This window comes from Stegodyphus dumicola, chromosome X2 (genome assembly GCF_044657685.1).
Source record: "Stegodyphus dumicola isolate Sdum_Otavi_A_Nest chromosome X2, ASM4465768v1".
NCBI classification, from domain to species: domain Eukaryota; kingdom Metazoa; phylum Arthropoda; class Arachnida; order Araneae; family Eresidae; genus Stegodyphus; species Stegodyphus dumicola.
In genome coordinates, this window is record NC_140781.1 from 79,991,089 (window position 1) to 80,003,812 (window position 12,724).

Below are 12,724 nucleotides of genomic sequence, written 5' to 3' on the forward strand. Positions count from 1 at the left end.
GATATGGCGTATGCCAAGTCCATTGCATATGTTTTCAAATATTTGACTAATGAATTGTTTTCCGTTATCGCTAATGACTTTTATCGGTGCACCGTCTTTTAAAATGTATCTGTGTAAGAATGCATCTGCGACTGTTTTGGCTGACGCGCGTTTAAGTGGAACAATTTCTATCCATTTTGAAAAATGATCTACTATTACTAAAAGAAAATGATTTTTATTTAACTCGCTCTGGGGGAAGGGACCAAGAAGATCTATGCCTAAAATTTCATTCGGAAATGTAGCGCGAATGCTATTTAACTTCATTTCCTTCATCGTCCAGTTTTATACGAGAAAGTGCGTCAGCTACATTGTTTTCCTTACCCGGTTTATATTTTATTGTGATATTATATTCTTGGAGTTTTAAAGCCCATCTTATTAACCTGGGCGTTAGGTTTTTCCCCGAGTAAAGTCTACCAACAGCCGCATGATCCGAAAGGACTGTTACTGGCGATTTGCCGAAATAAACTCGAAATTTGTGTACAGCCATTAATACGGCTAATGATTCTCTTTCTGTAGCTGTATAATTCCTTTGTGTCTGATTCAACGTTTTACTAAAAAATGCCAGCGGATGGTTATTTTGCATAAGAACCGCACCCACCGCATAATCTGACGCATCTGCTGCAATTTCCAGGTTTTCGTCCCCCTCCGGGAATTTTAAAACAGGGGCATTAATAAGCGCTTCTTTTAATCTTTCAAAAGCTGTGTTAGCTTTCGCTGTCCATGTAAATTTAGCCCTTTTTCTTTTGATTACTAAGAGTGGTTCAACAATATTAGCGAAATCTTTTATGAAAGATCGATAGTAAGAACATAATCCAAGGAAAGAAGAAAGTTTCTTGGCAGTGTTGGGCGGTGGGAAATTCTTAATAGCTTTTATTTTTGAATCTTGCGTTTCTATACCCTTTTGCAAAATTTTATAACCGAGATATTTAAGTTCTTTAGGTGCAAACTTGCATTTTGAGGCATTAATTGTAAGACCGGCCTCTTTTAATAATTTAAAAACTTGTTCGTGGTCATTAATGTGTTGTTCCAACGTACTACTCGTTATAATTATATCATCTAGATAAATTAAAGTTGATTTTCCTAGGACAGGCTTTAGAACAATGTCCATAGCTCTCTGGAATGTTGATGGGGCCCCATACAACCCAAAAGGCATGCGTAAAAATGCATAAGTGCCCGATTTTGTTATAAACGCAGTTTTATGTATATCTTCGGGTCTCATAGCTATTTGATAGTAGCCAGACGTTAAGTCCAAAGTAGACATATATCTTGTCGATTTGATCTGTCTAATGATCTCGTCTATAACCGGCAAAGGGTAAACTGGAAATTTGGTAATACTATTTAGTTTTCTGTAATCAATAGCAAACCTCCAAGCCCTTTTATCTGAAGGAGGAAACTCGTTCTTTTTCCTACATAGTACGACTGGACTCGCGTACTCACTATTTATGGGCGTTATTATTTTATTCTTTAACATCTCCTGAATATGTTCTTCGATGATTAAGTCTTTTTGTTTGTCATAACGGTATGGCTTAGTCCTACAAGGTTTTTCGGCATTTAATTGAATCTTGTGCGTCACTATTTGGCAGTTTCCTGGTTTTTCTGAAAACAAATGAGAAAAATTACTCACCACTTGCTGTATTGCTTTCCTTTCATGGTCATTCAGATGGCTAAGGTCCACTTGAGGTGTCTCCACAGGTTCCACCACCCTCTGGTCCATCTCCAACACCACGGAACTATCTTGAAAATTTAATTTGGCCCTCGTGGCCCTTAAAAAGTCCATACCTAAAATAAGAGAGTGTTGCAGATCTTTCACCACAAAAATTAATACTTTGAGACTTTCCTCTTTTACCTGTAAGTTTAATGATAATTTCCCGATGCAGTGACATGTTTTCCCTTGCGCCGCTATAATTTCCGTATTTCTGGTTTTAAATAGTCGTACCCTATAAAAATTCTTTTTGAAGAAGTTTTCACTCATAAAATTTCCTTCTGCTCCTGTATCGATGAGGGCTTCTACTGGTACATCGCCAACCAGGACTTGTATAATTGGTAGCTGTGAGTTTTTTACGCTGACCGTATTTAAATGTCTATTTGAGGGTTTTTTTAAATTTCCGGGGTCTGGACCCTCCCTTTCACAGGCCCCTCTAGTCGTTTAAAGCTTTCCTTTCAATCTGTGTCTTCTGGGTACGCGGATGTTTATTTTCAAATTTTCTTTTTGGGCCTTGACCTTCGAGTTACGATGCGTTAGCTTGATAGTTCTTTCCCCCATAAGAGCGATTTCCATTTCTGGTTTCCTCCTTTGAAGATTTCCTTCGGGTACTTTGAGAATATGTTTCCCCTTTCGCTTTTTCCGCTATTCTGCGATTTTGAAACTTCACCGCCAATTCGAAAAGTTCCTGCAATGTGCTTGGGTTTCTAATTTCAAAGTAGTCTTGAACAGCGGGTAACAATCTTGGTAATATTGTTTCAATAATCTCCGCATCGGGTTTCTTTCCATACAGCATATCCGTTAGCTTGATTTTTCGTAGAATAAAGTCCGTCAATTCTGCTGTATCCCGTTGATAGAAACTATATACCTCGGCTTCCAGCCGTGCACGATCTTTCACTATGGGGAAGGCCTTTACTAACGATTTTTTGAAATTTTCAAATGTATACGTCTGGCTTCCAAGTTCCCCTAATAAAAATTTGCCTATGTTTTTCCACCATAGCGCGGCCTGTCCTCTTAGTGCTGATGTGGCGATGGCAACTTTTTGTCTTTCGGGGACAGGGTAGAGCTGAAAGTGGTTTTCTAGACCTTCTAGAAATACCGCCACCGAATTTTTTCCGTCGAAATGGACGTTTGGCTTGATTGATGCTCTCAAAGTCTGGACCAGGTATCCAAATCCTTCTAACTGGCTTGTCATTTCTTGGTGTTGTCCAGCGGCTTCCATCCAATTTTCGGCCATTTCAGTTCGATAATTGTTCGGGCGCCAATGTAACTTTGCGCGCCTCCAATTTGCACACAACCAAGAGGTGACTGTGGAAACTGTATAAAACACAGTCTTGTGAAGGGTTTAAGTCCCTTTTTATTCAACGTAATAAATTACAATTGCGTGCTCTTGACGCTCACAGACTGCGCCTACTTGGCGGTCAAATAAAAATAATAACCTGAAAAGAAACTAAAGACAAGACTCTAACTACGAGGCTCTCTAAAATAACTAACTCACCGCGTTTTACAACACCGCTGCTAATTCAGCAGACTTGAAGCTCACTTGAACGATTAACACTACTTCCCGCCAAGCACATAGGCCGAAATGCGGGGTTGTTCAATTTCTCGCTAACTACCTCCGCGCTCGTGAAGTAAGAATATCACACCGAACTCGTTTCCTTCTATTTAAATCATAATACTTCCGCTGATAATTTGAATCCTTGCGCGTTCTACTAAAATTTACATATTCTGGCATTGGCAGTTCCAGGGGAAAGTAAGGCTTGACAGGAAAGATAGTTTAAACTTAAAATAAATGTTAGTTAAAATAAATATAAACCCTACACCATAGATGTTTTGATATATATATATCATTATATGATATATATAATCATATAATTTAAATAATTTTGAACATTCAATTGAGGTATTGATTGATTAATCTAATTATATTTCTATGTTTTTTATTTATCAGTGGGCTTATTTCCATGTGATCTTTTTTCTATGTGGGCATATTTCTGTGTGGGCTTTTTTCCTGTGAGCATTTATACCCATGAGCATTTTGCCTGTGGGCATTTTTCCTGTCACCTCATTATCTACTTCCGTGTGGGCAAGAAATTGTAGTGCAAATGATTCACATGTTTCCAGGTCAGCAGTTAGGAACTGCTGTACATGAGATATCTTGTACGGATAACAGTGCAAGATGTTCTGCAGGACATTATCCAATCCAATCAGTAGTTCTGCAGGACATTATGCACCATGCTGATAGGCATATCAAACATTCGGCCAATTCTCAGAGCACTGCTGATTCCTGCATCACTGTTTGTCAGTTCTTGAAACGCTGTGGCCACAATTTCTACTGCCACCACTGAAACTGGTTTTCGTCCTCTACCTCATTTCACATCAAATGAACCAGTTTCTTGAAATTTACCTATCATTTTCTGCAGGCTATATATGGTCATTGGGCCAGATTTTATGTCTTCTAATGTCCGGAGCTTTCTGATAGCAGTTAATGCGAGTCACCATTCTGATAGGAAAGCTTCACAAGAAGAGAACGATCCTTTTTCGTCAATCATGATGAAGCACTCAGGCAAAATGTTATGTTTGTTGTTAGTGCATTTTTATCTTAGCCATGTCTGCAGTGCACATATTACGTCTTAGTAATTTGCATATGATGTGAACTTTGATATGAACTTTGACATCAAAGTTCAAAACAGCAATGTGAACTTTGACAGCACCATCTATTGGCATATTTTGAAACTATTTTTTTTTCCCTTTCAAACAAAAATCCATTGCCTCCATTCTAGTAAAATATCAAGTGATTCTGACAAATAGTTCTAAAGTTAGAGTATTTTGAAATCACAGCGGTAATTATAATCACCTTGTACATATATATGATTTTTTATTTTTAGATATGCAAAAATTTCCACTGCGAATGAAGGATAATGATTTGCTTGTGACAGAACTATATCATGATCCATCTAATGATATTATTACTGCTATCAGTGTCTACCTGACTCCTAAAACTAGTAAGATTTATTAATTTTTTTTACTTTTACTGTATGTTAATTAATATGTAAAATGATTATATTAATAATAATATTATATTAAATTTGGCATGAATAATCAGTTTTAAATAATAATAAAATTTGAAATTTTAACATTCTTATTGTGCATATATTGTTCTCACATCTGTTTATGATGTGCTTTTAAAAAGTTAATTAGTCATTAACCTATTCAGTGATTCTTTTTTCTAACGATTATGTAACTGTTTTGTTGCCTGTTAAGAAATAAATGTAAAATTTCTTAAATACTTTTGTAATTTCCTCTTTAATGAATGATAAAATTATTTGAGATAAAGCTAAAACATGAACATTTTTCTGCAAAATTAGATTATATTATTGTGTTTTATGGTTGTTTTTTTTTATACAAAAAAATCACTCTTAGTTTTGTTTTCAAGGCCTTTGTGGCAATTGGATTGAAATTGCTTATGGTACAAGCTCTGGAACCGTGCGTGTCATAGTTCAGCATCCTGAAACAGTTGGACATGGCCCTCAGTTATTCCAAACATTTACTGTCCATCGAAGTCCAGTGACAAAAGTTGTGCTGTCTGAAAAATTCCTTATTTCAGGTTTGTTTGTTTTTCCCCCCTCCCCTTTCCTTCAACAAATAGCACATAAAGTAATTCATAAATTTGTTTGCCGCATTTTTGGCATGGGGTTAGGGAAGTTGGTTGCCATAGCATAGGTCCTCAGTTCATATCCAGGAAAGGGCATGATGTTTGCTAGTGTCTAATGTCTTTGCAGCGTGAAAAGAGAGGAGCATTTAAAATATGGCTGAAGCTAATGATCTCTTGAGGGGTTGGTGGATGGGGAAGAAGGATAGGAGAAACTAGGAACTGTTCCTTAGGGGATTCGCTTTCAAAACTTTATTAGATTTAGGTTTAAAGTTTTACTGTCATCTGTTAAGGTACTGAAGGCCTAAGCCAGTGACAGGAACAATCCTTACTTTTGACCACAGTTAAATTCATGTTCATGATTTGATGTTTCTGTCCAACAACTGAAATAGTTTTTTGAGGGAAGAATTTTCATCGAGTGTTTTTCAGCTTCCCCCTTGTAAATATTGCTAAAGTGCACCAAAGTGGCTGCACTAATACTGGTCTTACAAAAAAGTTAAAGCAGTATATTTGCTATAGCATTAAGACAATATCAGTAAATTTCCCAGTAATTTTAGTTATTTTGGGAAATTTTATCTTGGGAGTTACATTTGAGTTTATATTGTGACTGAGGGAATGTAATCTGCGAAAAGTTTTGAGAACCATTGTTTTACAGAATGCCTGAAAAGTAGTTTGTTGTATAGTTTGCTGTGAGGCAGCTGATTTGTAGCAAAATATGATAGAAGGGCAAAATATCCTAACAATATAAAATCATATGATAGAAGAATGAGATATCTTAACAATATGAAATCATATTGTTGTGTGGTATATGGATTCGTAATACATCGAATATTCACAGAACCGATCATAACTTGATAAAATTCATTTTTACCTAAAGAAACACTTTACAGTTCTGGAACTTTCTACAAAAACTCTCATACAGCTCTGCTCAATATCACAGAGTGCAATCAGTAGTTATACTCCAAACTATTAATAACATTAAACACAACACATTGTAAAGCACATCTAAAAGGCAAAGTTTTCATAGATATCTCAGTACTTTGAAGTTTCTTATTATTGAAAAAAATCCATGGAGCTAAAAACTGATGCTCTCTCTGGTCTTGTTTAGTTTAGGCTCTGGTCATCGTGAAGTCTCTAGTACTTTCCACTTCTCAAAATTACTGGAAGGCATAATGAGGGCCAAACGTAGTTAGAGTTACATATAGAGATCAATTGCAGTTATACAGAAACCAGACCAAAATGCTGTCAAATGGTCACCAAGTTTGGGACTTTTTTGACATTTCTTGCCAAGAGGACAAAAAGTTGTCACCAAAACCGTCACCAGTTTGGCAATATCTCATCAATTTTTTGAGAATAGCCATTTACTCAGTGTCAAATAGACATGGGCCTGTACTCTTAGTTTTCTAGTAGAACATCCCTTTCAAGCATTTCATGCTACATTATACAAAAAGAATACTACAATCTCACATATAATTATATACTTTCACTAAAATTATTTATATATGTACAAAATTCATAATACACAAAGTCTCTAAACCGGACGTCCATTATCTGGAATGATCTAGAATCCAGACCTCAAAGCCACAAACTTACGCATGCACATTTGATGCGTGCATACGGGTAAAGCCAGTAAAGCATTTACCCATGGCCGCTGCTGATAGTGAAGAAAGTAGCAGAGAACGTTATTAAAAACGAAAAAATTTCGATTGCCAAGTTAGTAGGTATTCTCAACACAGCAATTACAGGACTTGAAGAGTAGAAATTGCTTAGCATAATTTATGGCCAGCTACCATATTTCATGGTGAGGACCATGAAGATGATAGCCGCGAATTTGAAGGTTTTCGGACATCGCAAACTAAAGGTGAAATTTTCCAGTTATTGGATTTTGTAAAGAAATGTGGAGAAGCGGTAATAAATGAAGATGATATAGCAGAAGTTTTTCATTGCGACAACAATGCCCCAATCATCAATCAATTAACAGACGGCGAAATCTGTATTATGGTTCTAGATCCAGAAAATACCGCTTCCGATAGTGAAGAAAGTGACAGAAAGGTTATTGAAAACGAAAACATTTCGATTGACAAGTTAGTCGGTATTCTCGACACAGCAATTACAGGACTTGAACAGTGGAACTTTGTAACTGAACAAGAAATTATGTCTGTTTATAGAATTAAAGAGAAAGTATTAGCACAAAAAAGAAGCAACTTACATTGAAAGAAATGTTTAATAAAGTAAACAAATAAATATTAAGCTTTTTTTTTTTTTTTTTTTTTTTTTTTTGTAAATTTTGATACCCATTAGATCATAATTGTTCTTTATTTCCTAAGTTACAGTTTCATATTTTTAATTTTAGAATTTCTGCTTGCCATCTTACGAGATTTAAATTGATGATCTGTAATCCGGAATCGCCGAAGTCCCGACGAGTCCAGATTACGGACTTTGTACTGTAGTACAATGGAGTTCATTAACAGTGTTATACAATCTTGTTATTTTATTGATTATCATCGGGACTGTAATACTAATTTTATTAATCATCAACAGGAAAACATTTACGTAATCTGGCTTTCAAAAAAATTTTTGAAGGTAATTTTCAGTTGCATTTTCCTTGTATTGTATATGCTTATGTGCCTGTATGGATTACGCTATTTTTGTGCTATATAGGCATTTTATAAATGTAAGACTTCATCCTTTTATGAATAGTTGCATTCATATCAGATAGTATTCTGGGTGTAGTTTTTTGCTTCTGAAGCAATTGTCACAAATTAGAAATGCTGTGTTGTTACTTTTATGTTTTGTCTGCAGGCTTTTTGGGGTGTGTAACATGTACAGTGTTAGTACATAGCTGATCAAAAGTAAAGGCTCATATGAAAAAAAAAAGTGCTCACTGATTATAGTTCCTAACCGATGTCCAGTGATGAATGTGGAATTAGGCATTTGCACATAAGTTATTGCATGAAATGTGCAAATTAAGTAGCTTTCAATGTGTTGCCTAATAGACGCGTTTTGGAAATCGGGTGTGTAGTGCTGCTTGTTTATAACATATGCATATTTGTTTATGTGTAATTCATTAGTATAACTAATGTTGAAAATATCATTGTAAATATCCAAATGCAACAAAATCCCCTTTCATTATATTGCTGCTTTACTGTATTGTTGTAATACTATGTCTTGTTCTTACTTATTTATTTGTTGCATCTTGGGTGATCATTTCAGGGTTTAATTTGTGTCAAATTGTTGGATACATTTTGTATTTAAGTGTTTACTTTGTATATAGAATTATATATCCTTTAACTCCAAAGGATAATTAAAAGAAAGTTCAACAATGATTAATTTGTAGAAGTAGCTGAAGTAGAACACAAGATATGGACAAATACACTCCTCACAGGCCATAGTGACAATTTTTGCTGCCAATTTAGCAACGTTGCCGATTTCGCATCCACATGGCAATTTTCTAAAATATTTCAGGAAACACATTTTCAAAGCATTACGACCAATTCCTTTTGAAGCTCCTTACTTATTGTAAATGCTTGGAACCATAATATTTTATATATAATTTAACTATGATTGAATTTTTATTTCTTAAAAGTTCTCTAAATATGCAGAAACATATTCTGTTCTGTGGTTTAACTGGCCTAGTAAGTTAAGAAATAAAGATAATAGTATTTTATTTTTCTTTAATATTTCAGAATTATTAGCAATTGATTTTATTTTAATAAGAAATAGACTTCATTTGTAATTCCCCCCAAAATTCTTTAAGAATGGCAAATATTTACACAAATTTTAGCTAAGCATTAATCTGATTTTAAGTAATTTGACTTTTGTAATTTACTCATTGCATAAATTAAATATTTTTGTATATATATAATGCCTACAACATGCATGCAAATTTATAATACCTGTTAATTTATCACGTTGACCAAACATTAAAAATACTGTTTCATTTTGAAGAAATGTCATTTCAGTTGTTTTCATAATAACTTCTGTATTTTTTTTAGAAAAAATTCTGCTGTTAAAATACTAGACACAGAAATGTTACTAAAATAGTGTGTAAGAATGCTGTTGATTTTTCAGAGGCAAAATCGCAGTATAACTGTTTTATAACTCTTAATAGAGTACAAATGTCAAACAGAAAAAGGAATGCAATTCCAAATGTCAAAAATGCTCAAATGCCAAATTAAAATGTTTGATCGTAAAACAAATGCAATTACAGGTAACCGATTTTTGACTCAAAGATTGATTATCATATTTATCATATATAAGTTAATGAAATTTATGAAAATAACCTGAATTTGAGGTATAATGAAAATATTAGGTTTTATTTTACTAAAATCGCTTAGTGCAATGATATTGTTGATGTATTCTTTATGTATGGGAAGATAACAGACTTTAACCTATATTATAAATATAAAAATAAAACATTTGATTTTTAACTAGTGTTAATTAAATATTGTTGTTTTTGAAGTTTGTGTTCTTTAAAGAACCTTGAGAGTTATGTGTAGTTGTAGGTGTAGCACCAAGGTTCTCTGCTACAGAAGTATAAATTGCACTAAGTTGAAAACATAAGATTTAATCAGTGACTTTCTTTATTAAGATTTAACAGTGTAGATGAACATATTGTGTCAGACTATGGCGCATTAATGAAATTATAGGATGAATAACATAGGATTGTAATTTGACTTGTACAACATGATTTGATCCTGCTTAACAGTCCTATTCAGACAGGCAGGTATTTGGCGATGTAGAAAGATTATCCAGAATGCTTGAGTGTATTCCTGTCTCCACTGTGCTCTTCCTGGTTAGGACTTCATGCATCACATTTCTGCACCATGCTTGAGAGAATCATTGGTTCGTCTGGCCATGTCAGCAAACACCATCAGAATCGGGAAGACACACAATCCTTTCTCCCTCCCTGTCGGGAGGAACTTTCCGCGCAATTATATATATAGTTCACCTTTTCTGTTCAGTGCAGTTACGAATGGGAGAAATGCAAATTTTCCAACATTTTCCCTTGATGAGCTGAAAAGAATAAAACAAAAACAATATTCATTACTTAAAGTTCAAGTCCTAATAGATTCATGCATTTCCTATGTTTGTCTCTGCCAAGATTCTTTGTTAAAATATTGGCTGGCATTTCTGTTGTAGGCACATACTTAATGTCAGTTTCTTTATTGTCATATAACTAACAGAGTATCGATGTGAGAGTGATGAACTGGATTTTTCATTAAATGGTGTACAATTTGTCACTGTACAACGCAGTTGATTCTGTTACCTTTTCCGAAAAACCTAGCTCTCTTAATAGCAAATGTAAGTACATTGCTTCTTTTGAAAGCTTCAGTCAATGCTACATATTCTGCTTCAGTACTTGATAGCGCTACAATTCTTTGCTTGCGTGATTCCCAAGGAATTTGGCTTCCTGCTAATATGAAAGTATAGCAACTAAATGATTTTCTGTCAAGAGTATTTTTGGCCCAATCTGCATCTACATAACATTTAAGATTTTCATTTGTTTTGCGAAGTTATCTTCATGTGTATTGTAGATTTAAGGTATTGTAGCACACGTTTTGCTTGAATCCAGTGAAAATATTTTGGGTTACTGTTAAATTGCTAACAGAATTTGCAATGTCAGGTCGTGTAGACACAGCTAAGTAAATTAAAGATCTAATTAATGATTGATACTTAATTTTGTTTACACTTTCATTTTCTTTGGCGACACTTGATGAATTGCATAGTTTAATGTTGGGAACTAATGGTGTTGATATAGGTCTATCTTTCATGCATACCGTATTTAACCAAGAGTTCTCTTATGTATTGAATCTGGCTAACTGATACATTTTCATTATACTCGATGTTAATTCCTAAACACTATTTTATTTTATGCAAATCCCTCATTTGAAAAGTTTTGCTGAGAGTTTTCTTAATGTGTATCATGGTTGATTCGCTTTTAGTTAGAATTATCAAATCATCTACATAAATAGTGATTATGATAGTCATTCGTTCCTTTTTGAACCTATATATGCAGTTATCTGACGTTAACTTTTCAAATTTATGTTTTTGCAAAGTTTCATCTAATTTCATATTCCACATTCGTCCTGCTTGCTTAATTCTGTAGATTGACCTTTTTCAGCTTGCAAACTTTGCCTTTGAAAGTTTCGAAACCTTCTGGTTGAGACCTGAAGATCTTTTCTTCAATTTTTCTGTTATATTCGGCAGCTAAAGTGAGCAATGTCCGTACAGAGTTGTAGCAAACCATGGGTGAAAAGGTTTCCATATAACAGGGTTGCCACACTACCTGGAAAACCAGAACAAGTCGGGGAAAAATCAGGGGATTTAACCATTTTAGTCAAAAATCTGGAAAAATCAGGGAATTTCAAAATGGCGATCCTTCAAAAAGTGAATTTTGCGCCAGTGTTGAAAGCGATCACGTTCTTGGCGAATTATGTATCACATGCGCGTCATTCAGGCAGCTGGCGTAGAGCCAATTTTCGCAGCGCCAATGAGATTGTCTTTCAGAAAGGCAAAGAAAGTTTCCAGTATCTCTATTTCCAGTAACCTCTTGCATTCAGTGGCTCGCACAAAAAATCTCATTCGCATGTGGAACGGAAGAAAGAGTTGAAGTTCTGCCTCGAGGTTAAGAGAGCTTGTTTTTCTGTTTTCAGTTAAAAAGGCTGGTAAGTTAAATTTTGTAATCTTTTAAATCTTATTAACTTTTTTTAATGTATGTTTACTTAACACTCTATCGTATTTGCTTGTTAAAATGATAAGAATTCATGCAGTGCATTTTTAAAGTTAAAAGAAGTTTATTGTTGCTTTTTGAATTGTATTTTGTGCAGTATTAAACAAATCAAATTGAACTGTTAAGCTTTTCAACATCGTTGGCAGCTTGTATATATTATGATTACCGGACTTCGAAATTATGCAAAAAAAAAATCTGATACAGTCAAAAGTCGTTAATTCGTACACCCATAACCCGGAAGGATCTCAAAGCTACAAACTTTCAGTGCATTCGTCGCGTTTACGCGTACGCGTAAGACCTTTACGGCTGCGAATATGCGTGTGCACATGCGCATTTTCGTTTACGCATGTGCGTTTAATGTATAACGGACGGTATAAGCTAAGCTAAAATTATCTAATTCAGTTAATGTTGCAGATTGCAGTGTTCCTTAATCTTTGAATTGGATCCGGCTTATTATTTTTTGCAGACTGTTAGAGCAATTTTATAAAAGTAAGCTTGAACTTTCGATTATGTCAAATAGAATTTCTGATATATATTTACTAATATGTAAAGGATCTACAAAGCGAAAGTATGTTTCGAAGTCCATTAAACAGAAAGA

The 12,724-nt window shown here is 34.5% G+C and overlaps 1 protein-coding gene across 2 annotated transcripts in view; it reads left to right on the forward strand.

Annotated features, from left to right (window-relative positions):
- Positions 1 to 12,724, forward strand: part of LOC118183995 (BTB/POZ domain-containing protein KCTD3) — a 213,992-nt gene that overhangs the window by 148,419 nt on the left and 52,849 nt on the right. For both annotated transcript variants that reach the window (XM_085809348.1, XM_085809349.1), the window contains 2 exons: positions 4,630 to 4,746; positions 5,178 to 5,348. In XM_085809348.1, coding sequence (XP_085665474.1) covers positions 4,630 to 4,746; positions 5,178 to 5,348 — 288 coding nt within the window. The remainder of the gene's footprint in view (positions 1 to 4,629; positions 4,747 to 5,177; positions 5,349 to 12,724) is intronic.